The sequence below is a fragment of the Canis aureus genome, chromosome 1, assembly GCF_053574225.1.
Source record: "Canis aureus isolate CA01 chromosome 1, VMU_Caureus_v.1.0, whole genome shotgun sequence".
In the NCBI taxonomy this organism is placed as follows: Eukaryota; Metazoa; Chordata; class Mammalia; order Carnivora; family Canidae; genus Canis; species Canis aureus.
In genome coordinates this window covers 96,670,782-96,698,116 of record NC_135611.1, presented here as the reverse complement: position 1 = coordinate 96,698,116, position 27,335 = coordinate 96,670,782, and the positions used below count along the sequence as shown (strand labels likewise).

General features: G+C 51.7%; 1 protein-coding gene and 1 long non-coding RNA gene across 5 annotated transcripts in view; one reads left to right on the top strand and one right to left on the bottom strand.

Moving 5' to 3' along the window:
- The window catches only part of SYK (spleen associated tyrosine kinase), an 83,619-nt gene that overhangs the window by 27,538 nt on the left and 28,746 nt on the right, over positions 1-27,335 (top strand). For 2 of the 4 annotated variants that reach the window (XM_077910134.1, XM_077910144.1), the window contains exons 2-7: positions 4,049-4,508; positions 6,463-6,623; positions 19,389-19,527; positions 23,124-23,205; positions 23,533-23,582; positions 25,303-25,371. In XM_077910134.1, the coding sequence (XP_077766260.1) occupies positions 4,095-4,508; positions 6,463-6,623; positions 19,389-19,527; positions 23,124-23,205; positions 23,533-23,582; positions 25,303-25,371 (915 nt within the window). In that variant the 5' untranslated portion in view covers positions 4,049-4,094. The remainder of the gene's footprint in view (positions 1-4,048; positions 4,509-6,462; positions 6,624-19,388; positions 19,528-23,123; positions 23,206-23,532; positions 23,583-25,302; positions 25,372-27,335) is intronic. The other 2 variants (XM_077910152.1, XM_077910162.1) reach the window with 2 other exon arrangements.
- LOC144320965 (uncharacterized) lies at positions 5,179-5,918 on the bottom strand. Its single transcript, XR_013386578.1, has 2 exons — positions 5,693-5,918; positions 5,179-5,603 (listed from the first exon to the last, which is right to left on the bottom strand). It is a non-coding gene; the product is annotated as an uncharacterized LOC144320965 (long non-coding RNA).

Sequence of the window (27,335 nt, the reverse complement as noted above, 5' to 3'; positions counted from 1 at the left end):
GATACCACCTGCATCTTCAGGTTTCAGATGGGGACCAGGACCTGCTACATAATAAATTCTCAAAAATGTTACTACTGTGAGGAGGAGGAGGAGGAAGAGGATTACTGAAGGATTACTCCAGATTTCTCTTCTGGCACCTTGACCGCCATGGGACTCTGCTCTTCCCGGTCCTTCCCTGTCCTTCGTTCACAGTGATGATGGCAGTGAATTACACCAGGGGACATTGGAACCTCCAATTCACCGCTGAGGATGCTAATGCAGTGGAAGGGACGTGTCAGGCCAAAACCGAGAGCACAGTGGTTTCCAATCAGGGCGCATGGTGGAGGAGGGCATTGCCCCAGGGAACATTTGGAGACATCTGGAGACAGTTTGAGGTTGTCACTGTGGGGGACTCGGGGGAGTGCTACTGGCATTAATCAGTGGAGGCCAGGCTGTCAGGACAAGACAGCTCCCACATCAGAATGACCTAGACGGAACATCGGGAAACCCTGGGCCAAGGTCATGTCGGGTGACGGATGCAAGGAACCAACAGAAGGAGTGTGGGGACATGCTTTGGCTGCTGTGCAAGGGCATCATGCATTAGCTAGAAGCCCAGCGGGAATTCTGGGGTGCCGAGGCCACCCACGGTCACGACTGTGGACGCCAGGAGCAGACCCAGGGGTGGCCTGCGCCCCTGCTTGTTGAGGTCTCCGCGGTGGTGGCATCAACTCTGGCTGCACTTTGAAGAGGGTCTCAGAAGAGTGACATGGAACTGTGTGGGCGAAGTGCCCAGAATGGTGAACGCTCTGGAAGCAACATCGGGGGGCAGGGGGAGGACACTGGAGTGCCAGCAGAGGGAAGATCATCTGGGGAGGCAGAAGGACCTGCATGTCCTGTCAGCAGATGGGGGGCTGGGCAGGAGGAAGAGAGGCCGGAGGTCGGGCACACAGGTCCCCCCCACGCGGGAGCAGTGATCCAGGAGGAGGCTGGCCTGTCCTCTGGGTTCTCTGGCCCTGGCTCGGTGCTGTCTGCCTGGTTAAGTGGCTGCATGGTGGGGGTCATGCGTTCACTGCAGAAACTCTAAAAGAAAGAGAGATGGGCATGCTTCCCTCTAACAGGCATTCTGAGAGCACCTAGGAAGCCCCGGAGTGCTGGGGGACCTGGGGACCTCCCGTCTTAGAGTGGGAAGAGCTGGCTCCTGGGGAGGGCGATGATGGAAATAAACTGTTTTATGAGATAAAGATGAATGGGGGCATGTCGTCAGCTTACACCTCTCTGGGAGGTGGCCTGAGCGGAGACCACAGGCCTGAGGAGGGATGAGCAGTGGCCGGCAACAGGGAAGGTCTCTCCCCGTGAGGACAGGAAGGAAGGGTGGATGGCCAACACGGGCAAGGTGAGAAGCAGCTCGGGCCGAACCAAATAGGGTTTGGGATGGCACAGGGAGGTGACCTGCCCACATTCCCCCACCTGCTGTGTAGGGAGCAGACCATTTGGAGGGCAGGTGGCAGGAGGAACTGGTAAGATCCTGCAACATGTGCTACCAGGGTGATGATGGGAGATGCTGAGAAGCCGTGGCTGTGGGACGTATTTAGAGGAGAACTGAGGAGAGATCCCCGGAGGTCCCTGGTCCAGCCTCCAGCACAGAGCTCACTGCTTCCTAAAGGAATGGACACCCCGGGGAGTGAGCAGGCTGGCCCCCGCCTCCGTGGAGCTGTGCGCTGTTACAGGGAGGGCTCTGGAGACTCCAGGGTCTTGTTCTCAGCTACTATTTAAGGTCGGTTGTCATTTCCCCGGTTAGGGCCGGCCGAGGGACAGATGGGCCTGAGCAACCAAAGCCCCCTCAGGGGCCCTTGAAAGCTGAGTTGTGTGTTGGACGTGCAGGTGGAAATATCAGGGGCGTGGTGTTCAGGTCAGGAGCTCAGTGGGCGCAGGTGAGTGTGCAAGTGCTGGGCCTGCCAGTAGCAGGGGTGGTGGTGGGGGGGCATGTGCAGGGGGAAGATGAGGCCGGAGACCCAGCCCCAGTACCCAATGGGTGCAGAGTAAGTGAAGGAAGGAGCCACGGAAGGGGGGGTCTGCAAAGGAGAGAGACAGTACCAGGGAAGCGCAGGGGCTGGGCTCCTTCCAGAGCTTCCGGAGGTCGAGCCAGGTGAGGCGAGTCAACAGGCAGCGCGGGGGGTCTTGGATGCAGGTCCAGCAAGGGGCATGGCAGCCACCTTGTTGATCCCTTGTTGGGGGCCACATTCTGATAGCACAATGCATTCTGCGTTTTGACCGAGCCCACATGACGTGCAGCACGGGTCGGGTCTGCAGGCAGATAAGCTGGATGTGCATGCGGGGAGTGGGGCCCTGAGAGCTCCACGGCATGGGCGGAGCCAAGTGCAGGGATGGTGTGCCCAGGGGCCTCTCTGACAGGGGGCAGTGGCCCAAGAGGGGAGACCAGTGCCATAGATGGGGGTGCCTCGAGCGAAAAAACACTGGAAGAGAAATACTGCTCCTTCCCAGAGAGGTCTTGTTGTTAATGGCACCCTCGGACGTACATGCGAGTGTAGACTGTGTAGACAGGATATAGCAAAGCAAACCTGGCTGAGACAGGAACTACTAGAACCCTGACGAGAAAAAACTTATGATTTTAGTCAAATGGAAAGAAAGAAAGAAAAGAAAGAAAGAAAGAAAGAAAGAAAGAAAGAAAGAAAGAAAGAAAGAAAGAAAGAAAACCAGAAAATTGTTTATATCATTACATTATAATAAACCTGATTTTTTTTGGGTGGGGCTCACTCAGGAGAACGGATTTGCAGTATTGGCTGGAGAAAGTCATTACCTGTGTCTGGCAGGTATTCTCGTGTTTGATCACTGCTTGTCGGGAAATCTGTGTTGTGGAGACGCTGTTTCCACATGGCTGTGTGCATGTCTGTGGTGTGTGTTCTGTGCACGTCCAAGTGTAACACAGAGGGGTGTGCGCTTTCCTCCCTAGGTGTACAGACGGGGTTACCCAGGTAATATTCCATTGGTGACCAGCCCCTTTCGGTTAAAATGTAGGCTTCTTTGGATATTTTTTGGATAATGGCATATTCCGTTCTCATCTACAAGCACAACTGAGGGAACATGCCCTCCCGGTTACAGATGCAGCCGCTTCCTCCATGCCACTCTTCTGAAGAGCACACGTCCTTGTCGTGCGAGGAGCAGCTTCTCTGGGACAGGTGTCCTCATGAGATGCAGAACCCGCGCTGGTTCTATAATATCAGCTACACACATGGTGCATGGTGGGTGCCAGGAAGTGGTCTGCAGAAGGACAGGGAAGGGACAGCCGGTCGCCCAAGGCCAGAGGCACCTGCGGAGAGGCTGTGCCTCTTCATCCTCGGGGTGTGGGCCTTGCAGTCCTGCCCCTGAAACCCCCCACCCCCCAACCCGCCCAGACGGACATGCATGGGCTGCGCTGCCAGCCATCCCAGTCTTACACAGTATGTGAACACGGCTAGTGCCTGGGCTGTCTGGCGAGGGCCTACCAGACGAGACCCACTCGAAGGCCAGCGTCCAGGTACAACAGTTGGGGAACATCTTCGCTGCCCATGACCAGCCATGCGTGTCTGTGACGGCTGTCTCCATCTCCCAAGGCCGCTGGGCCAGGCTCTCCTGGGGTCTGCGCTACGCACCTGCCGGCCAGCGGGCCAGCGCACAGGCCGTCTTCCCATGGGACTTCCCTTTGTGATGTGTCTCTTAGAATTCTCTGTCCCTACCAAGAAAAAAAAAGAGGTTAACCTGGTCACATTTGTCTACTGCTCTGTATTGGGGCTTGATACTAAGAGGGCGTGTTTGGAAATTGATTCTGTGCAAAAGATGGAAGGATGGGAAGGACCTGGTTCCACCGCCAGGTCCCAAGAGAGAAGAGCTTCCTGTCGGGAGGACCTGGCCTGGGTCAGCAGTTGAGCAACCTGACCTTGCTGCTCAGGTCCTGACCAATGTCCCATCTTCTCTTCTCTTCCTCTTCCTCTTCCTCTTCCTCTTCCTCTTCCTCTTCCTTTCTTTTCTTTTCTTTTCTTTTCTTTTCTCTCTTTTTTTTTTTTTTTGCCAGGAAGACCTCCACGTGTGCCCTCGGCCCCTGACGGGGAGGTGAAGGCATGGCGGGAAGCACGGCCGACAGCGCCAACCACCTGCCGTTCTTCTTCGGCAACATCACCCGGGAGGAAGCGGAGGACTACCTGGTCCAGGGCGGCATGAGCGACGGGCTGTACCTGCTGCGCCAGAGCCGCAACTACCTGGGCGGCTTCGCGCTGTCGGTGGCGCACGGGAGGAAGGCGCACCACTACACCATCGAGCGCGAGATGAACGGCACCTACGCCATCGCGGGCGGCAGGACGCACGGCAGCCCGGCCGAGCTGTGCCACTACCACTCCCAGGAGTCCGACGGCCTCGTCTGCCTCCTCAAGCAGCCCTTCCACCGGCCGCCCGGGGTGCAGCCCAAGACCGGCCCGTTCGAGGATCTGAAGGAGAGCCTCATCAGGGAGTACGTGAAGCAGACCTGGAACCTGCAGGTGCGCCTGGGGCTGCGAGAGACGGTCCCCCCTCCGGGGGGGTCACTTCAGAGAGGGCAGCCTGGCCGGTGGTGATGCGGGTCACCCAGTCACCCAGCTCACACGGGGGGACCTCCTGACAGGCATCCCAGGTGTCGGCTGCTTTTATGTACCTGAAGGGGGGCGCACAGTACGTGCTGATGGGCTCCTGATTCTGTAGCTTCTTCCTACCACATCTCCGTTAGAACATTCTGGGTGAGCGTGCACGTGGCTGCAGCAGCCTGTGGCTGGCTGACCGCCTGGTGTTCCCTCCCACGCCCTGGAGCGCACCTCCCTGGCACCCAGTGACTGGCACTTAGTGCCTCCAGGAACTTCCCTCAGCCCGTCATTTGCAGCCCCCGGGCACGATGACCCTCAGCACGGCGGCCAGCCTCAGGGAAGGCACAGGTATTGAATTAGCACAGACTGACAAGTCGTCCCCTGGAAGGGCCCCGGATGGTGAGGCAGCTCGGCTCACCGCTTGGACCTGTGTGTGCACATATTTCTCTCGTGCTTCCCTGTGTTGGTGGTGCTAATGCACGCGGGTGTGAGATGAGATAGGTGCTTGGAGGGTTCTACACAGTGACTGCTTTCCCTCCGTGAGTGGGGTCGACACGAATTCATGCTTGCAGGCAGGTTAGCAGGACTCTGGTCAGGAGTTGTCATTAGCATTTATTAGATATGCCTGAGACCATCTTTTTTACGTTTTTCGAAGTCAGACAGATCTGATTTATGGAGTTGTAACCTATGCACAGTGATGTTAAGCTTTTAGGGGTACAGTTCTATGATTTTTGACCAACACAGAGCCCCATGTAGGTCCCACCGCAATCAAGATGAGCTGCTCCCAGCCCAGCTCCCAGCAGCCTCCCTTTGATCCCACAGTGATTGTCTTTTCCAGAACGTTCTATAGGAAGGGACTCACAGGCCTGTAGCATTTTGGGCTGCCTTCTTCCCCTCCGAACGATGATGCATTTGCGACTCAGAGCCAAGTAGCATCCTGCTCCTTTCCCTTTGACTGGCTTTGTTCTGGCTGCTGCTCTGGGTCGCACCTGTCACGATTTCTGTGTCTCGAGCCACCTGTAGCAGGACAGATTTTCCATCTCCAGCTCCTTCCTGTCCTCCCTCCTCCCTTCCCGCCCCTAGATTGGGTTCATTATAATGTTTACCTCCTCTTGTCCTCATCGTAACTTCCAATGATCCAACGTGAGGTCTTCATTCACAGCTGCGGGGGGTACCTCACTCTCTCCACTCCCTAAGCACGGTTGGGAAGGGAGGTCACCCAGCTGTCAGCCCCCTCCCCATGTGTTTTCCACATCATCCATGTCCTGTGGCGACATCTCCTGCAGTGTGAGGGCTTGGAGGAGGCCTTGGCGGGCAGCCAGGAAAGCCATGTGTCCTTTGTGGCACATGTCCTGGGGCTTCTGAGTGGTCAGAGGGGTGGGGCTCTGATGCAGAGCCATCAATTCATGCAGGACTGACATCCCTCTGGACCTCGGGGATGGTGTCAGATGGTTTCTAAAACCCTGTTTGGCTTAAAAAGGCCAACCTCCAGGGATGCCTGGGTGGCTCAGCGGTTTAGCGCCTGCCTTTGGCCCAGGGCGTGATCCTGGAGTCCCGGGATTGAGTCCCGCGTCGGGCTCCCTGCATGGAGCCTGCTTGTCCCTCTGCCTGTGTCTCTGCCTCTGTGTGTGTGTGTGTGTCTCATGAATGAATAATAAAATCTTAAAAAAAAAAAAAAAACAAGGCCAACCTCCCAAAATCTACATTGTGACTTATACACTCGAAGGTACTTAAATCACATCTAAGAATCTTACTGGTTTTATTCAGAAAATGAATGAATTACCACTGTCAGGATTTGGGACAGATTTGAAATGATTTCTGTGTCTTTCTTTTTTTCATTTTTACCTAGTACCACTCTGCTTCCTTCTCGTGGCAGGGTCAGGCTCTGGAGCAGGCCATTATCAGCCAGAAACCTCAGCTGGAGAAGCTGATCGCCACCACGGCCCACGAAAAAATGCCCTGGTTCCACGGGAAGATCTCACGAGTTGAATCTGAGCAAATTGTCATGATAGGCTCCAAGACAAATGGAAAATTTTTGTAAGTATGGTGTGTTTTCCATTCAGCTCCTGTGGCCGGGCCCGCTCGGACAGCTGGGGCATCTCAGCTTCCCCATTGCTGGAGCCTGGGGAAGACGCGGGCCCACTGAAAAGACATTCCCAAAGCCATCCCTTATAACTTGGCATCCGTTTTGCCCAATCCTACCCTAAAGGAAACACTCTTCTTGGGTCCTGAGGGACAAAACATGGAAAGAAATGTTACTCCGCCACATATTTTGCTTTTCGTGGCAAATAGAGGATGTGTAATGATATCTGTGGCTGTCCCTCTGAAGTAAAAGCACTGTGGTGGCTCGTTCACTCACAGACCCCCACCCCGAGATCTCAGACCTGACTTCTCTGGTGTCACTTGAACTAAATGCCAGTCAGGTGGATACCAAAGAAAATTTGCTGAGGGTTTGAGTGGTTTCCTGTGATGGCTTTGATCACAGGCAGGTTTGTGGACTTCGGCCTTACAAATTCAGAAATGAGGTGTGCATCCCTAGCTGTGTTCGTTATTACCCTAGTGACTGATGGACCTCGGTGCTCGAGGTCCTGGGGACACAGGCCACCTCGGGGCGGGGCCAGCAGTGGAGGACGGTTTGCGACTGTCTTAGGCAGGTGCGGTGGTAAGCCAGCACGGGGGTACGGCTGGCAGGGGCACATTCACCTGGTGAATTCCACAGGTGCTAGCTGGGTGCCCCAGGGGATGGTCATCACATTCTTGTCTTGGACACTTATAAACAACACTTAGCTCCATGGTCAGGCATGTGGAGTCACACCAAGTAGACTGTAAACTCTTCTAAAAACAGGAGTGTTTTTTGCTGAGTACCATCCACGAAAAGAATGTCTATCAGGCTCTACTGTAATATCTTTTATTCGAAAAAAATTATCTTAAACACAATACTCTTAAGAGTAAAACAAGAACAGAGTGGCCTGGGTTGGCACACAGTGGGAGCGGGGATGGCGATTTAGTGGGTGCAGTGGCAGGCTCCAGCAGAAATCCTGCAGGGGAGGCTTTTTTCCTTGTGTGGCACCTGTTCGCTTATTTTCCCCTGAGGTTCGGACTTTTATCATCTTCTAAGGAATAATTTCCAGCACAAATGTCATGAAACTGTCCACTTAGCATCCCGATGTGTGATGTCAGCCCCAAGCGGTGTAATCCAAAAAGTGAGCTGGTTCAGACACCTGCTCCCAGGCTTGCTGGGGAACTGCTGTGCTCAGAGAAGCCTGCCCGCTCCCCACTCACATGGGGGGCCCTAGGACAGCCGAGGGCTCAGCCAGCTGCTGGTTCCTTCCCCGGCAGTGTTCTCACGCCTCATCCATGCTTCCCTGCAGAAGGTCTTTCCTGCCTACTTTCCAGTCATTGGAGCTGGCTTCCCCGTCTGTGACCCAGCATCCTCTAGAATCCACATTGCGGTGACTGCCAGCACCATTCTGCATGTTAGAGATGGAGCCACACAACCGTCCACCTCCTGAGCCCAGCATCTTGGGAGAAATGGACACTGAACAATTGAACAGAAACCGTATAGTAGGTTAGAGCACAGAAGTAGAGGGATAGAGCACTCTGGGATGGGCATATAGGGTTCTGTTTTATGCTGAGACAAGGGGCCTTGCTTCGAGCAGAGACCTGAAGGCAGTGGGGAGCTGCCGTCAAGGAAGCAGCATGTGCCCTGGGCGGGGCCGGGCCTCAGAGGGCCGGTGGGCACTAGAAGCATCAGTCGGTGCATCTTTGGGAAAGAGTTAGGGCAGTCAGCTGAACCCGTCTGGCTGGCCAGTGGGACCTGTCTGGCTGGCCAGTGCAGACGTGCAGGAGTAAGCACGCCTAGAGGCCACATGGTGCATGTTCATGCTTGAACCCAAGTGCGATGTGAGTTTTTCTGCAGATTTCAGGGCCTCTCTGCCTCCTCATATCTGAGCACAGGCACTGTGTGTAGGGCTTGTTGGAAGACAGTGGTGCTGTGGCTGCGAGGCCCTGCTTCATGGCTCTGCACAGTGCTCTGTGCACCTGGCTGTGGTCAGAGCCAGAGCTCTTCCCTGTAGACGTGCCCTTGGTGTGAGCACGGCTCCCCTGTGTCCTCTGGTGTTCCTGGCATGAGTTTCAATGAGAAGGAAGGCAAGATTTCAGGTGGGGATGGCCATGTGGGATGCTGTACTTGATGAACGGGCCTCGCGTCTACCCTGTTTCCCCATGTTTACGGTTCCTTTTTTGACCTCGTCTTGTGGCTTGATTTTCCCCACATGAGGCTGACCTCACTCTGCATTGTTGGTTTCCTACACTGGTCTATTCCCAGCCCTTCTAGGGCATAGTCTGGCTGCAGTTGGAGGCCTGCTGCATGCTCCCCACTGCCTCGCTCAGGGCACTTGTTTCCAGCATGACCCTGTCTGAGACTTGCCACAGCCAGCCTGCCCTCCCTGGGGCCTCCCAGAGCACCTGGCAAAATGAGAAGAACCAAGGAGGCTCTCAGATCCAGAAACAAAATCTAATTTTTGTGACTCTTAATACTGGACATCCACAAACTTGATTTAATGCATGTCAGCGTGTGGTGTATCATGTCTAGCTCTTTGCAGAATGCTAATAAATGCAGATCTTCCTCAACATATGTTGGGGTTATGTCCCGATAAACCCTTTGTAGGTGGAAAATATCATAAGTCCAAAATGCATTTAATACTCCTACCCTACTGAACAAACACCACAGCTGAGCCGAGCCTGCCGTAAATGTGCTCAGAACCCTTCACAGGAGCATGGAGTTGGGCTAAATCATCATACAAAGCAAATCTGATAGTCAAGTGTGGACTGTCTCATGCAATTTATGAAATGCTGTGTGGAAAATGATGCACAGAATGGTTATCAGTGTGTTGGTTGTTGCCTGGCAGCTATGGCTATCCATCCCAAGGTCACACAGAGGACCGTACCGCATACCACCAGCCCAGGAAAAGATCCACGTTCAAAATCCGAAGTATGGTTTCTCCTGAATTCCTATCACTTTCTCTCCATCGCCATAAAGCTGAAGAATCACAAATCGAACCGTCTTGATTTGGGGACTGTGTTTACAGGCTGGTTTGGGGTCTTGAACGAACACAGACTGTTGAGGCCAAAGGACACCCTTGGGCAACACTGAATGTTTGCAGTTTCCACTTAGATAACAACATGGACAGTCAAATGAGGGAGTGCAAGAGTTCGTCCTAGAACTTCTATTTTACATTATGGTTCAATGTGACAAGACCCCTCTCTTGGGAAAACACACATACCTGTGACCCATAGAAGACACGGATGAAAAGTTAGCATGTTTTAAAAAAAGTGTGAGGCCTGCATGAGGCAGTGAATCTTCATGGGAACAGCTCAAGACACAGGATATAAATCCCAGAAACTCCTCACCTCCAGGCTGGGGCATATCTGGGGGATGCTGGCCACCTCAGGACCAGTCTTTTCTCCTCATGAATTGGTGCAATGGCAGAAGACTTGAGTCGGAAGGCACCTTACTGCTCATGGGTATAAGTCCTTGATTTTCTGAAGAGGAGCTTAGACACAAGGGAGTTTGCCTAGGGTTGTCAGGGAAGTAGGAGATGAGAGCCCAACCAAGGGCTCTGACAGATGGGTCTGGACTGAGACAAATGCCCAAACTACCAGCAGCTCCCTCCCCACCCCCAGTCCCCATGAAAAGCATGGCACCAGGGCATGTCTACAGGAAATGTCAACTTTCCTGTGTCCTGTCTCCTGTCCACACAGCCTGCTGGGACCACTCAGGGGTTACTTTGGGAAAATAGGTGTTGGGGTCTTTGCACCATACTCGAAGAATAAAAGGTGTAGGCTTGAAGGCTCTTTACTGTAGAGATGGGCCATGTGGGTCTACTGACCCTCTCGTGAAGTCATCTGTGGTGTTTCTAGAGATGATTATGCATCACCTGCTGCTATAGGCTGAACATTCTCCCCAAATTCAAATGGTAAACCTGAGCCAGTGTAGCAGCGCTTGGAGGTGGGCTTTTGAAGGTGGGTGGGGTTAGAGGAGGTCATGAGGTGGCTCATGAAGGGTTAGTGTCCTCTTAGGAAGAGGAGGATAGAGGGCCTGATGTGTACACATGCCAGGGCATGGCCCTATGAGTGCACAGCCAGACAGTAGCACCAACCAGCCAGGGAGCACGCTCTCACCAGACACTGAATCGACCACACCTTGACCTTAGACTTCTGGCCTCCAGAGCTGTGAGATGCCAGTGCTTAAGCTGGTGTTCTGACTAAGACACCTGTGCGTGTCTGGGGTCTGCCTGGCCAGACGTGCGGACAGAGATGCCCCACATTCCCCATCATGGGCCTGCAGATAGGGGTCAGGGCTCTGCCTTCCTGGTGACACCAGGGACCAGGAGGCTGCAGGCCCTCGGCTCTCTGAAACCCCCCACAACAACATGGTTTGCCGCTTTGAGAAATTAGTCACAGCTAGAGTATGACTGAAAAATGAATTTGTGAAAAAATGTAAACAACTTACTTTCCAAAAATGACGTATCCCCCACTCCCAAAGGAAGGACCCAGGATTGGTGGGGTCCAAAGCATACACAGTTTGGAGACCTGCTTTAAAAAAAAAATAAGAAAGAAAATTAGGTACAAAGTATATTTTTTAGAATTAGAAAAAATGCAATAAATGACAATCTTTTTAAGCTGGGAAATATAGCAAACATACAGAATTTAGAAAACACTAATGTAATTTTTGATCTAACCACCCAACACATCTCCGTAGTACCTTTTATTTTCTACATTTTTCGACAGCGTAACATTTGACTGCCTCTTCCATGGACAAAAATGCAATAATGTTATTTCCTACATATGCAGAAAACATAGTCCTTCCTCTGAGTGGACAACTCATTAGTAGCAATGCAGGCACATCTGCAAGATCATTGTCAACCTCAGGGTAGGAAGTCGAAATGGAGGAAAGAGTGGTCTTCTCTGGTTGTGATTAAGTGTCTTTTACAAATCATAAGGAACCCAAGGCTGCGTGGTCACAGTGCTGAGCCCCTCCTGGGTGGGACGGGCGTGCAGAGGTGCTTCTCAGCACGTGGTGCAGGCTGGGCAGTGTCAGCCCACGTGCATGTGCCCTTCCTTCATCATGTAAAGTGTCTGAGGATGCAAACAATCCCAAAGTTCCATATTCTGGAAAAGAAAAAAAGGTAGAACCATCACTTCCTCAGGTTTGGTCCCCAGGTAAGTATTTGATTGTTTGTGGCTTAGAGTCCTTGCGGTTCTTAACAGAGTCAAGAGCCACTTCAGATGACCTTTACGGTACGCAGAAGGTGGCTCCCTGAATTAATGTTACAAAGAAAAGATAGTATTTCAGATTTGTCAAAGGACTTGTCACACCAGTCAGTCTCCAACACCACGTTCACCATGGCATCTCTTTCCTGATTTTAGATGTGCGCTATTGAAAGAGAGAAGCTGTGAAGGTTGTCATTCATTCATTCAACAAAATGATCGTGCATTCCGCCAGATAGGTGCCAGGCTCTGTAGAGGGGCAGTGGAGACCGCGAGAGACAGGACGGACGCCGGCCCCCAGCTCACCACGCTTGCAGGCGGGGGGCTGATGTCCGACTCGGAAAGATACACAGACTGCTGAGTGTGTGGTGCTCCATCCACCACGGTCACCCCGTGTAACCTACGCACACTGTTGACACTCAGTACGTTCTTGTGTTTCTGTGCACGTGTCCATTGTTCTTCAGCCCCCACTTCCTCTGAATGCCACTAGTGCAGGGATGGTGGCTGCTATTTCCACGGGTGGAACCCGAGTGCTCACTGCAGGGCCTCCCCGGAAGCCCTCGTTCTGAGGAAAGGGACATTTACGTGTGCCCTGAGCAGTGAGGAGAAGAGAGCTGGTGCAGGAGGGAAAAAAGTGCAGAGGGGGGCAGCAGGAGGTGTCCGTGCAGAGTCAGGGCCCAACAGCATGACCCGAGTGTGGCAGCCACACGGGACAGGAAGCCCCTCCTCATCTGAAGGGCGGCCTCTGAGCAAGTGCCAAGTAGGAGTGCAGCTTGCTCTCCAGACCTCGTTTCCAGCCCTCCTGGAACAGCAGCTTCCCCCCACGTGGCATGCTTTTACGTGCCTTGCATCTGAATTCCAGGTGCCCCCTGATGTTCCTCCCCTGTCCCTTCCAAGGAGAAACACTTTAATCAGAATCATCCCCACCTCTTTAGCCATTTCCAGGTAGAGCGTGATGCTTCCATTATGTCTCCCTTTCTCTTATCCCTTCCCTCCCCTCCCATGCCCTTCTCCATCATACTACACCCTTCCCAGCCTCCCTCTCCCTTACACATATGTGCACACATGCACATTCATGTCTCTCCCATTCGTGGCTCCATGGGAGGTGCTGCAAGTGAAGCAGTGAACAACATGCATGGAGGGCCCTGTGAAGGTGCACAGCATTCTGGGGACTAGAAGTTTCAGTGACTGCGGCTGTCTAGAGCAAAGAGCTGCATCCAGCCAGAACGCAGGGTGTGCAGATCAGAGCCCTGTGGCCTTTGTCTCGTCCAGACCCAGCTTGGGGATACCAGACGGCGCACCTGTCACCCTTGAATATTAGTACCTTTCACCAGTGCTCTGCCCCCCTCCCACCTCCCCTGCCTCCACCCTGCATGGCAGGTGGTGGAGACCTCACCTTGCAAGTAGGTATTAATAATGTTTTTCAACGCAAGGACAACTTTTTGCCACTTGAGAAACATGTATTCACAGTATGGTACATTTGTCAGACACCGGGATAGCGTGTAAGGGTACACGTTCGTGTGTCCTGAGAACAAGGAACAAATGTGACTCAGACTATTCAATTTACCTCCCTGAGCTGAGATCACTCAATAATAGGATGGAGAAGGAAGTTGACGTTTTACCTGAGTTGTTATGGAGACAGAGCAGATAACATGCGTCAAGCTAAGCCAGTGGCACTCGTGTCTGTGCTCCCTTCGACTGTGATTATTTTCTTTTGTCAGTTCTGGAAAATATTCAGCCATTTTTCCTCAAACATTAATCTCTTTCTTCCATTCATTCCTTTAGAGGCTCCTATTAAACACGTAGTAGACCTTAATTCATCCTATATATATTCAACCCATATATAGTCCCTTATTCTCTGCCGTCTTTTCTCCGCGTGCTGGACTGTGTGATAGCTTGGATTTGTCTTCTAGTTCACTAAATGTCACTCCATCTGTATCTCATCTGCTTTTCAACTCAACCACCATTTTTCCCCCACCAATGGCATTTTCTTTTTAATTTCTAGCCATTCAGTCTGTGGTGGTGGTGGTTTCTCAGATATTCCTGGGCACATTAGAGTATCTTCATGCCTGCTTGATGCCATCTTCTGTTTCCTTGAACATTTCCTACATCATCAGCTGATATTCCAGCGATTGATGATTACCCTACAAAAAGTCCTTGGGGGCATAAACCTGTCTCCTCCGCTCTTCCCTCCCTCCCCTCGTTTTCATAACTCATGCTTCTTTAGGTCTTCATGATCTTTGTGAGCTCATGTTTGATTGATATGCACCTGTGGGAATCCTGAGTGTCCTGTGTTGGGAAGGAGTCTTCCAGAGTCGAAGAGGGCTGCAGCAGTGGCAGCAGTGGCTGCTTCTCCTCCTCCTCCTCCTCCTTCTTCTTCTTCCTCTTCTTCTTCCTGTTCTTCTCTCCCTCCCTCTCCCCTTCTTCCTCCCCTTCTTCCTCCCCTTCCTCCTCCTCCCCTCCTCCTCCCCTCCTCCTCCTCCTCCTTCTTCTTCTTCTTCTTTCTTTTTCTTCTTCTTCTTCTTTCTTTTTCTTCTTCTTCTTCTTCTTCTTCTTCTTCTTCTTCTTCTTCTTCTTCTTCTTCTTCTCCTTCTCCTTCTCCTTTTCTTCTTCTTCTTCCTCTTCTTCTTCTTCCCCTTCTCCTTCCCCTTCCCCTCCCTCTCCTCCTCCTCCTCCTCCTCCTCCTCCTCCTCCTCCTCCCCCTTCTCCTTCTCCTTCTCCTCAGGGACTGAAGTTCTAGGGCCCACCTGCTGGCCCCACCCACCACAGCACAGATGCTGCTGTTTGCCCTTATGCCAAACTCACATTTTTATTGTTGTTCTTATTTACCACTCACTTTCTCCTGCTCAAGTCTCACCTTCCTTTTTGTGATATACTTAAATTCCAAAAGCAAAGTGTGGGTTGAGAAAAGCCCTAACCTTCATTCGTTGATGAGTGAGGCTGTGTGTGGCTGGCCCAAGCCCCACGTGCCACAATGAACACCCAGGACTGTCTACACTCTCCAGTGCCCCCATCACTGGTCAGAAGGCAGCGGGCTGTTTGGCATGTGTGGTTCCGTGGGTCTAGGTCAGCGTCGAGACAATGCCTGTCTGCAGTAAAAGTTCAGGGGGGTTGTGCATTGACGGCAGTAGCAGCTCGTTGATCTGACCGAGGTCCCCGTGTAGCTGAACGAGGGGAGTGTGACCTAGTTGTGCCTCATGAACTAGAGTAGAAAGAGAGACAAGGGCCTCAGGTGGGGACCCATGTTCTGTGCCAATCCTGCTCTGCATGGAACATACACGTGCCTCCTCTTGCTATGGTGCAAGGCTGCGGTACCCAGAAGGTGTGTATTCTTTGGTCTTTTGTGCATCAGTAGGGCTCCTGTGTTGGGCTCAGAAGGCCACTCATAGAACTCCCTCCCTGCTCTCCTGCTCTGCTCTCTAGAAGCCACTGTTCCCTGGATGGTTGGCTGAGAACTGGCCCGAGGCCCCACCCAGGACAGCGTCCACCCTGGACAGGAGCACAGGCCTTGTGGGAACCCTCCTGGTCTATCCATACAGCCCACACCAGCCACAGTGGTTGTCATGAGTCATCCCAGCCCTCCTTCCCCTCCAGCCAGCCATGCTCTGTGCCACATGCTAACAACACACAGGAGATTGAGACTGATGGGTTGGCTGGGCTGTGCCCTGCTGTTGGGTTCTCTCCGCAGCAGACACAGCACCCAGGACCTGGAAGTGGGGGAGGGACTTGAGAGTCCTCACCTCCCTGCCAGGGCCTGGGCATCACCAGTACACGTTCTCTGAACTAGGAGACCATAGGAGGGTGGACAAGGGGTTCTGCTCCTCCAGGCTGTGGATAGCACGACTAACGCTGCTCCCCACACCACACCTGTGCTTTGCCATCTGTGAGGTGCACGGTGGTTCATCACAGAGCCTAAGACATCCACCCTAGAAAGCAGGGTGTCCGCCCCACCTGACTGAGGACAGTCACCAAGCCATGCAACATCGAGACAGCCTTAAGACCAGTTAGGACAACTTCGAAGCATAGCTATGGTTCAAAGCACTGAAACCCCACATTCTGTGATAGCAAAACATAAATGCATTGTGATCTTGCTTCTTCCAAGAGACTCCCTGGGAGGAAACACACTAGGGCCTCCGTGAACCTTCCTGAAGTTAGCTGACCCCAAGGGCAGGAGGAAGAAGAGAGGAGCTGGAAAATTATTAGCCTTTGCCCTTCCCTCTGTGGGGGTCTGTGTGACAAACCTGGTGGGCATGCTGGGGCAGAGGGAGCTTTCCAAGGAGCAGGAGGCGGCCAGCAGGAGGGGCCACTTCAGCTTCCAAAGCAGAGTATTCCAAGTGTGTTAGATGAAAATAGCCCAGCCCAGGAGCTGCCCGAAGCCAGCAGCCTCTTTACAGTTCCTGGCAGTTACTGTCACCAGGACTCTGGTCCTTGCCGCCTACAGAGGTAGGGCCTATGGGTTTCCCTTCTCTGCGACTGTTTCCTGTCAGCTGCCTCGGGGCTGCCAGGCAGCAGGTCTGCTGTCCCTGGAGTGCGCTCACCGGGTAGCTGTCGCTGCTGGCAACACGGGAGCTGACACGGCTGCCTGGCTGGAGCTCCCGGAGAGACGGACTCCCCTCCAGGACCTCTGCCCTGGGGGGCCGTGAAAGAGGCCTTTGCCAACACCACTTGTCCAGAAGCAGGACACGCTGTCTTTCTGCCTTGCTGCAGATCTGTTTTTATACCGTTTTTATCGTGAAATCTAAAACACACGAAGGGAGCACTTGGGAAGCTCAGTTGGTTGGGAGTCTGCTTTCGGCTCAGGTCCCTGATCCCAGGGTCCTAGGATTGAGTCCCGCATTGGCTCTCTGCTCAGTGGGGAGCCTGCTTCTCCTTCTCCCTCTGCCGCTCCCTCTGCTTGTTCTATTTCTCTCCCAAATAAATAAATAAAATCTTCTAAAAAATAAAAAAAAAAAAACCACGAAGGAGTGCATCAGTCCTTGGTGCAGGCTCATGAATACTTACAAAGCAAATACCCGCAGAGAAGAGATATAAAGCACCAAATATCACAGGACACCCTCCCCACTCACACCTCCAGGGCACCACCACTTCCTGGATTCTCGTGCCCGGCGTACCCTTCCTTTTTCAATGCTTCTTTTTTGGTTTTATCACCTAGGACTTAGGTGTACATCTCTAGACAGACCATTTGCTCTTGCCTGTTTGGGAACTTGTGCATATAGAATCGTGGCCTGTGTTTTGTGTGCATGGGAGTCACCTGGGTTTTGTGTCACAGCTATTTGTTCTTACTGTTCTGTGACATTCCATCACATGAACACCCCAGGATTGACACACTCATTCTGCAGTCGGTGGACATTTAGGATGTGTGCAGTTTTTTGTTTTGTTTTTGGCAATCACAGTTAGAGCTGCTGGTAAACACACCAGCCTACTTTCTGGGCATGGGGGGCATAAATTTTTATATATTTAACAGATATGGAAAAGGGTGTAGATATAGAGGGGATTTCTGCCTCACGAGGATCGACAGGCATGATGTTCATGGAGAATCCCAAACTGTCTCCCGAAATGGTCAGATTCACACTCCCACGGCAGCACAGAGGGCACTCATTGCCCTGCTCTCCGGCAACACTCAGTATTAGCATCCTTTTTAATTATTGCCAGGGTGAAGGGTGTGCCCAGGTATTTTCCATTGTGGTCTTCCTTGGCCTTTTTTTTTTTTTCCAGATTTCTGATGAGGTCATTGCACGATCTCACCTGACAACCTGCCATCCTCTGTCTCAGTTCTTGATTGAAAAGATCAATCAAGGCATAAGGCAAGGTGTAATGGTGGAAATTGGGCACGAATTCAGAAAACCAGAGTTTGGATTCCTTTCCTTTTCTTGTTTCCAGGACCCTGAGGTCAAAGATGGGAAAGTCTGTAAATCAAGGAGAATGTTATCTTCGTGAGCATCATCTTCCCGCCGTCACCTGACGTACACGTTGGCTGAAATTCTTAATGCTTAGTGTTTGTTTTGTGTAGTTCCTCCAAACTGTCCTCTGCATTGGGCACTAACGCTTATGAAATGCACAAACTATGAACCGTCATCCCCCCTTCCCAGTATAAAATAGCTTCCTACAGAATAGCCTTAGCTCTCCTCCCATATGAAAACAGGTCTTACGTTTTCTATGTGGTGGCTTTTTATTTTGACAGCAAGCAGCCTCACCAGCTGTGGGACTCGTGAAGACAGGTTCACACCTGGGGTGCTGGTGGCCTGGTTGGGTTGGGAGGAAAGGAGCATTTCTCAAGGTGCAGAAGGTTTCAGAGGTGGCCTCACGGAGGACACGGAGAGTCTGGGCAGCATCCCTCCACCCGCTCCAGCTGCCCGAGCAGTGAGCTGGGGACGGAACTGTCCCCTGGTGCACAGCCACGCATGACTCTATGAGACCGTTATTCTTAAAACAGCTCCAGCCCCACAGTGCCTGGCTCAGCCCTCTGGCTCAGGTGACCTTTGGAGATGAATCCATGGGCGAGGACGGTGCAAACACGTCTGTTTCCAAAGCCCGCCTCGGGGCTGTGACCTCTTGCAGCCCAGATGAGTTGAACCCTTCCTAAAAATGCAGTGCATTGGAGCATCTGCTACACATTTTGGGGTCTCCATGTTCTCAGGGCCAGAAAGGCTTTCTGGAAGCGTCCTGACTCACACTCTCTCAGAGCTGATGATTCTTGGGGGGCTCGAGATGCTGCAGGGAGCGGGAGGAGAGGAGACCAAGAAGCTGAACTGGGGGAGGGGCTGATGGCCAAGTCCTGCCTTTGTAGCCCCCACCTGGATCTGGCCCCCCAAACTCTCAGGCCTCCTCCTGGGCCATCTCCTCCCTGTGGTCGTGGAGGTCCCCTCCATGCACCGCAGCGGGCGAGCATGGGCTCCTGGTCGGGCTGGCGGGTCTGTTCCCAGGCAAGGGGGTGGCACCCCAGAGAGCCTGTGGGGACCTGAGAGCAGAGCCTCGGGGTCACCAAAGCCCTGACTCGGCTCGCTCGTCCCCACCCACGGTGTATGGCACCTTCTCCCTGTGACATCATGTGGCAGCATCCTGTGGGACAATGTTCTAATTCCAACCCCACCCCACCCTGCGTGCAGTGGGACAATGGGAGGGAATGAAGGGCCTTGGGGTGGGGGGCCCACACCCCCTCCATCCATGGTCTGGAAGCTTCACGGTGCAGGGCTGACCAAGCACCCACACGCCACCCCTGGGCCAGCAGTGGGGAGCTGCGGCTTCTGGGAACGTGGCCGTCAGGGAAGGGAGGTGAATGCACAGACAGTCGGTGTCCTATGGGTCTCCTGTGCGGTGGCTCCAGGGGAACTGAGATTCACCTGCCAAGCCCAGGCTCCCCTGCTGCCCACCCATGGGTGAAGGCCATCCACCTCCACAGCACCTTTTGGTTGAGAGCCGCCCAGACAAGCGATGACCCACCCGTCGGGAGAGCCCCTGAGCACAGGTGGGAAGGGGGGCTGCGGCTGGCGGGGCAGGTCCAGCTGTGACGCACGGTCTCCTGTCTTCCAGGATCAGGGACAGAAATGACAACGGGTCTTACGCCCTGTGCCTGCTGCACGAGGGAAAGGTGTTGCACTACCGCATCGATAAGGACAAAACGGGGAAGCTGTCCATCCCTGATGGGAAGAAGTTCGACACACTCTGGCAGGTAGGAGCCACCCTCACAAAGGAGAAAGCCCACCGGGGAGGTGGGGGTCCCAGGCAGGGACCCAGCCAGGCTGAGATCCTCTCAACCTGCAGGTGACTAGAGGCCTTGGGCCAGGGGGCGGGGGTGTCAGGGGGACGAGGCTATGGGAGGTCCAGGGCCACTGAGCCCCGGAGGAGCCCATGGAGGGCCATGCTCCCAGGTGAGCCAGGGGCCCTGGCTCGGGGGCTGGGAGCATCTCTCTCTGTCCAGGAGCCTCACCCACCTGCAGAGGGAACCTCTGCGAAATTAACGCAACTTAGAAAGTGGCTCAGCACTTTCTGCTCTTTTTTTTTTTTTTAATTTTATTTATTCATGAGAAACACAGAGAGAGAGGCAGAGACACCGGCAGAGGGAGAAGCAGGCTCCATGGAGGGAGCCCCATGTGGGACTCAATCCCGGGTCTCCAGGATCACCCCTGGGCTGCAGGCAGATGCTTAACTGTTAAGCCGCCCAGGCGTCCCCACTTTCTGCTCTTGTTAAGAGATTTTTCAGCTCCGGTCTGAAAAGGGTTTGTTCTTGAACCAACTATTAACAAACTCCAAAACAGCTCCTAATAGGGGGAGGCACAGAGGGACAGAGGAGTGGAAGACTGACACTGTCCCGCTTTCCCGTGGGCCAAGGCGAGCACATGCAGCTCATCTTCACTTACATCACAGCCATTATTGACGGTGGCCGTGGCCATGGCCATGGTGGTGGCTGGCCGTGGCTGTGCTGTGTGCACCATCTCAGCCACACTCCCTATAAATAGCTGGCCTGAGCGACAGCTACACAGAGCTTCTGCAGGTGAGGAACGTGATCGGGCTTGTGTACATAGGTTCACACCCAGCACCTCACATGTGCTCATGGTAGAAAAGGGCCCCACTCAAAATCCATCTGTTTAAGCATCGAGAGCAGGGATTCTCATTCGCTTGAAACACAGTGACCACCACCTGCTGCATTTTGGTTCTTGATGCTATAGTCAGAAAAAAAAAAATACCTCTTTTCTGCACACTGGGTATTATAACATTTGTTCATGTTAGTCATAACCCTGGCATTGACTTGTGCTGTGTGGCCCGTTAGCGTGTGGCTCGTTACTGACCGCAGGCCATGCTTTACCATAGTGGCATCAATTTGAGCGAGTATGCGACCTGTCGGTACGAGTGCTCCGTGCAGGTCAGAGACGAGGAGGGGACGTTGCATGGTATGAATGTCCTCCCGAAGTCTGTCAGGTCCAAGAGTCATGGATGGTGTGCGCGCACGGGCCCTGGTCCACCTGCCACACGTGTGCTTACAAGCTCCGGCGCAGCAACCAGGACAGCCACTGGGCGTCTCCTGAATGACCCTGTCTTGGTGTGAATTCACACGCGGTGCCAACGTCTGCACGCTCCCTGCGGCGTTACCTGTCTCTCATTGTTGGAAACTTCCTGCCCAAGCCTCTCCCAGACTTACTGATTCCTCTGGCCTGTCATGATTGTCCAGCCATAAAACTAAATCCTTCCTGTTGTACATGTTCCAGCCCCAGGGTTTAAGGAAGAGCTTCCAGATGCCAGCACTACCTTCTGTTTTTATAAGCGTGACTTCCTTGTTTTGTTTTTTCTAGAGAGCACCATGAGGCAGCTTGTCCCCGGCCCTGCCCCAGGGGCCCGGGGCTATTCCCCTGCGAGTGGCTCCTGGCTGCCCTTGGTGGAATTCCTTACTTTGGAGAAGGAGTCAGCAAACCAGGAACTCAGTCTGGCTGCCTGGCCTGTTTTGGTGTAATTCCTGAAGAAGTGTTTTTTTTTTTGTTTTGTTTTTGTTTTTTTAATTTCAAACCATGGGTTTTTTAAAAATAAATAAGTAAAGGACTGTGCGACCAGGTATGAGGCCTGGAGAAACCCAAAATAGCGGCATTCGGCCCCTTCCACTGGTGTCTGCCCGAGTAGGGAATCCTCACATGTATGCCCACCTCCCAGGCACCCCCATTCAGCACATTGTCAGAAAACAGAAGATACTTTTTAAATATTTTATTTCTTTATTCCTGAGAGACACACAGAGAGGCAGAGACACAGGCAGAGGGAGAAGCAGGCTCCCTGTGGGGAGTCCGATGTGGGACTTAATCCCAGGACCCCAGGATCATGACCTGAGCCACAGGCAAACGCTCAACCGTGGAGCCACCCAGGTGCCCAAAAACAGAAGATATTAGAATGACACTGGAGAGCCAGGTGGGGCACCTCACGGCTCTAGGGACCTTGATACCTCCAGCCTGAGAACACGCGATTACACTCATCAGAGCAGGCAAGGCTTCCATGTCTTCTTCAGAAGCGTGTTAGGGCCAGTCACACTGCAGTGGCTGTTTAGACAGTAGATCCTACCACATTAAAAGACAACTTTAAAAAAAGACAATGCTTCCTGGAAGGATGAGATAGATTCACTCAGGGGAACCTGGCTGGCTCAGTCGACAGAGCATCTGACTCTTGGTCTTGGGGTCATGAGTTCAAGCCCACCTTGGGCATGGGACCTCCTTAAAAAAAAAGATACATACTTTTTTTTTCATTCAACAAAGATTCACCCAAGCACATAAGTTTTAAGAGGAGAAAAGATTCAGGGGCAGGATCCTTAACTGAAAAAGGAACCAATAAGCAGATAAGGAAGAGATACCAGATATGAAGCTTCCAGGTTGTCTGAAGAGGAAATGTCTAAGAAAATGGGAAATACCCAGACTGTGTTTTTATTGTGTAAGTTTGAGGAGGTATAAATACCTACTTGCCAGTCATTCATTTTTTAATGAACCAGTTGGACATCATGTGTCAATTTTCTGGGAGCCTTCAGCCAAGAACAGCCACGTTCTGCCCCTGGGTCCCAGCTCTGCTGTCTTCTCCCTCAGAGTGCCTCAGGAGTGGGCAATGTGTCTCATTCACCTTCCTTTGCCTTCGGTCCTGTCTGGAGGCTTAGAATGTTTGTTGAATGTCTATGTAAAGGAGTAAGTGTTAGCATGCAGAATTTGTTTTGATAACATCGCACAGATATAAGAGAAATAAACAAATAAATGGAACTTGCTACCAAAAAAGAAAAGAGGGAGGGATGAAGACATGGATGGAGGGATGGAGAGATAGATGGAGAGATGGATGGAGAGATGTATGGAGAGACGGATGGAGACATGGGTGGAGGGATGGGTGGAGGGATGGATAGAGAGATGGATGGATGGATGAATGGAGGAATGAATGGAAGGATGGATGGAGACATGGATTCAGGGATGGATGGAGACATAGATGGAGAGATGAATGGATGGATGGAGGGATGGATGGAGAGATGAATGGATGGATGGAGGGATGGATGGAGAGATGAGTGGATGAAAGAGGGATGTAGGGAGAGTGGGGCAAAGTCCAAAGGGGAGGTGGTATGAGGACTCCGGTCCAGGATGTGAGTCCAGGGAGGGAGAAGCATGAGGAGGGACCAGGACCACCTCCCAAGGAAGCATGTTGTATTGTTCAGGGTGTCCTTGAGTCACATTTAAGATCTTCAAGGAGAGTTGGCTACTCCAAGTAGGATTTCCCCACTTCTGCCTCTGCTGCTCATGGCTCTTCTCTCTTCTGTTTCAGCTAGTGGAGCATTACTCTTATAAACCAGATGGGCTTCTAAGAGTTCTCACAGTTCCATGCCAGAAAATTGGCGGGCAGCCAGGTGAGTCCCTGACCTTGGTGCCTCAATCGCTGGGGTCTTGACAGTAACCAGCCTAGCTTTACATTCAGCCTGTCCCAGATCCAGGTGGGATGAGACCTGGTTTTTATTGGTTGATAAAAGATGATGTTGGATCACTCCAGTTAATCAAGCTGGAGCTGATCGCACTTAGTTCCATGGTGCAGGTGAGGACGTGGAGTGAAGGAGGATGAGGAGCAATGGCTTCTTGGGCGAGGCTAGCTGATGGTCAGGCTAGGTGATCTGCAGCCGGGGAGGGAGCTGCTGGGTTTTGGGGCTTCAGCCATAACTGTCCACGTTCTTTCCACCCAGGAAACATCAACTTCGGAGCCCGTGCGCCCCTCCCTGGTGCCCATCCTGCGGTGAGTGTCACTAGAGCTGGCCCCGCAGTGCAGCTGTATGCTAGCTCAAGGAAAAGCACGGTTTAGGGCACAGGGTAGCTGTGACCGTTATTTCTGCCACACTTGATAAACTGGGACTGAGGAGCGTCAGCTAGAATCAACTTACTCTCAGTTCCAGTCTAGCCAAGTTCATTTCTTCGTAGGTTAGACCCAACTACCCAGTATTATGCCTCCTGGCGGGTCTGGGAAATGATGTGCACGATCCAAGAGACCGTGCGCCTGGTTGCTGGAGTGAGTCTGCTGTGCCAGATGTCCCACTGAGCTTGTCCGCCCGGCTCTCTTGGCTAAATCATTGTCAGCAGGAGACTTGATCTTTTGGGTGGCACGGGTTTGATGGTAGTTTAGGGTAAGAAGTGTGGGGTGGGGTTGGGATGCTGAGCAGCATCAGATGAGAGAAGCCTCTGAAGAAGGCTGAAACTCACCTCTCCCTCCGTGTCAGTAGGAGGCCAGAATGTGACCTATCCCAACACAGGCCCCCAGGGAGAGAATTATGCTTCCACAAGCTGACACACAGATTTATACTCGGAGGAGGAATTGGGTCCTGCTCCTTCCTGGGGACCTCAGTGTAGACGGTTGGTGTCCCTGAATGCCATCTATAAAGCATGAAAATCCCCGTCGTGAGCTGTGTGCTCCACATCTCCCTAATTGCCAACTAACCCTTAAAAAACAAAATCTGCAGAAGCGGGATATATATTCTGCCCTCAGGAAGGACGATTGACAGCGCACAAGCTGCACCCACATGGAAGCAGAGAGGATCTCCGGGGGACAGCACCCATGCCCAGATGGGGGGAATTGGAATTTGCTAAAATACCAGTGAACTTTGGCACCAGCATCTAAACTATAGCACCTGTGTGGAGTCATCATTTTATTTTACCCTTTATGGGGCTTCTGGGCTGGGCAAGTCTACTGGCACATATAAGCTCCATGAGACAGATTTATTTTCCTCCAAGGTGGTTGAAGGCCTAGGGCCGGGACCTCTTTTTTTTTTTTTAAGATTTTATTTATTTATTCATGAGAGATACAGAGAAAGGCAGAGAGAGAGGCATAGGGAGGAGAAGCAGGCTCCATACAAGGAGCCCTATGTGAGACTCGATCCTGGAACTCCAGAATCACACCTTAAGCCAAAGGCAGACGCTCAATCACTGAGCCACCCAGGCGTCTCAGGGTCGAGAACTCTTACCAGAGTATCAAGCCCAATATGCAGCCATGCATCACCCAGTAGCTTCAAGAAGTTAGATGTTTTGGAAAATCTTGTTATTGACTATATATCAATACATATGGAAAAAAAGGCGCATGCGCTGTGTGTCCAAATCAATGAATTTCCCCAGATGCCATTGAACCAGGACCCATAAGGAGTCACAACATCAGACACAAAATGATGTTCAGGCTTGAGTTTGTGACTTAGTAATCTATACGAAACAGGCTGTCCAATGTGACAGCCCTAATTTTATAGCTTTCTATGGAAAACATAAACCAAATTATGTGTCCAGATCCTTCTCCTCAGGTGGTAGGCTTCTCCTGCCTGAAGCTTCCCTAAGGATCAAGTGTGGCCGGCAGTGAATCTCCCCAACAGAGTGTAGAGGGGGGTTGGCCATGTGATCATAAAGCGAGATGAAGTAGCGTATCACCTGTTTGCTTTTCTGAAACACTTACTCTTCCTCTTTGCCGTTATGGTTTCTAGACATGGTCGGCGGGTGGAATAATCTCAAGGATCAAATCCTACACCTTCCCAAAGCCTGGCCACAGAAAGGTGCTAAAGCATCCCCTGTTTGCTGTCCCTGATTGAGTGGTAGGACTGACCCATGCACGGCGCCTGCGCCCCAACCTGGCTGCCCTCCCGGCTGCCCTCCATGTGCGCTGCGCTGACCGTGTGTCCTGCTGCTACGCTCCCGCATCTGCCATGTGTGGCCCCTCCAGGCAGCCTGGCCCAGGCACTCGCTGTGCTTTCCATGTGGGTCCTTGTCCCTGCCGCCCATCCGCCGCCGCCGCCTGTGTGCTCTCTCTGCTAACTGTGCACGTGCAAGTCACTTGGGTTTGCATGGGAGGTGGGAGCTTCATGTGGGAGATCCTCCCCAGAGCAGGCCAAGTGACTTTCGCTGCCAGCATCGCAAGTTGCGGTGCACAATATAGCTGGTTACATAAACTACATACAATGGGAGGGGTGCTGGGGTTTTGTGGATGCTGCACAGGGGGGCACTGCAGGCTGTTTATTTTATTTTGTGGGTACCAGGGGCCACGACACCTGCGTTGTGCCTGTAGATTTAGAACATGGAGCTTTCTGTAGAACATGTATAAAGACAAATGTGGAATTCGAGGATTGGAAGCACCTCGTTTCTTAACGAGGCAGTTAGGTTAATCTGTGATGCATTTTTGTGTTTGGCCAGGTGATTGAACAGTAAGGGGAAAATGAAGGCTTTTTTTTTTCAATTATTTTTATTTATAATGAATTATCTCCACATATATGAGTGTATATATAGATAATATGCATGGATTGCCTTTCTTTCCTGTTGTGCTTTTATCATTGGTGGTAGAAAGTCGATTCTCTTATTAATAATTCTTTGCATGTTCATACCAATTGGCATTTTTTCCAAACATATCCATTGCACAATTGGCATCAACTCAGTTGCCTAAAGTACTTGCTGAGAATAACATCCCTGAGATTTTATTTAGGAAGAGTTTTCCACGTGGCGAAACTCAAGGTCCTCCCAGTTTGACCACAGAGCAGACAAGAGGGTTTACCCTGACAGTGGAGGGCAAGGTCTCTGATAAGCCAGAGCGGAACAGTTGTCTAGTTGAATATCACGTGGCCTGGTGATGTGGACAGCTTTCAGGGAGCATCAGCTAGGATGTGGCAGGGCTTTGGGGGAATTATTTCCAAAATCCAGTGCTAATTACAACAGATATGTGCTGATATAACGTGAAATATTCTGCAAGAAATACAGAAACACACGGTAACGGTAGTTGCTGTGAGAGCACAAAACGGGGGTGTCAGGGAGACTCACATTCCTGTAAACCCCACTGTGCCTTTCTAAATTTGTACCTCTAGAATTTAATCAATTTTTTTAAAAAAAATGAAATATTACAGAGTAATAATCTGGTAAATACCACAAAAATACTTTTCTGGCCAAAAAAAAGGTTGTTGCCTATTTTTAAATTTATAACAACTTTGAAATATACATTGAATTTTCATAGATGCTGAGAATATCGGTCGAAGAAGGATTGCATGATGGATTTAATGTATTTTAATTGTCAATCAGAAATATTTTAGGGGAGCTGGTGTTTATGTTTTCGCAAATTAATTAAGCAGTCGCGAGAAAGGACTTGCAGGAATTGTGTCCGAGAGCCCATCTGTTCAGATAAGGTGCAAATGACTCTCTTGAGTGTGTTAATTTGATCACTATACATAGTTGTTTTTAATAATTCAGGCCCAAAAAGGACCCACCAGGACTTGAATTAATTCTAGTGTGTGGGTAGCTACTGAAAAGTATGTTTTGACTTGAAGAGGATTGTTAATTAGATATTAGAGACTTCATGATAAAAACTTAAGGGCAGGTCTATTTTAAAGTTTTCCTTAGATATTAGGAACACTTTGGTCCTTAAAAAAATATAAATGCAGTTAACTAAGGAATGTAAGTATGATTCACCCGCTCCCCTTCCCTGCAAACACTCACTAAAGACTGGACGTCCTTAGCTGCGTGAAGGCCTTCCCGATAC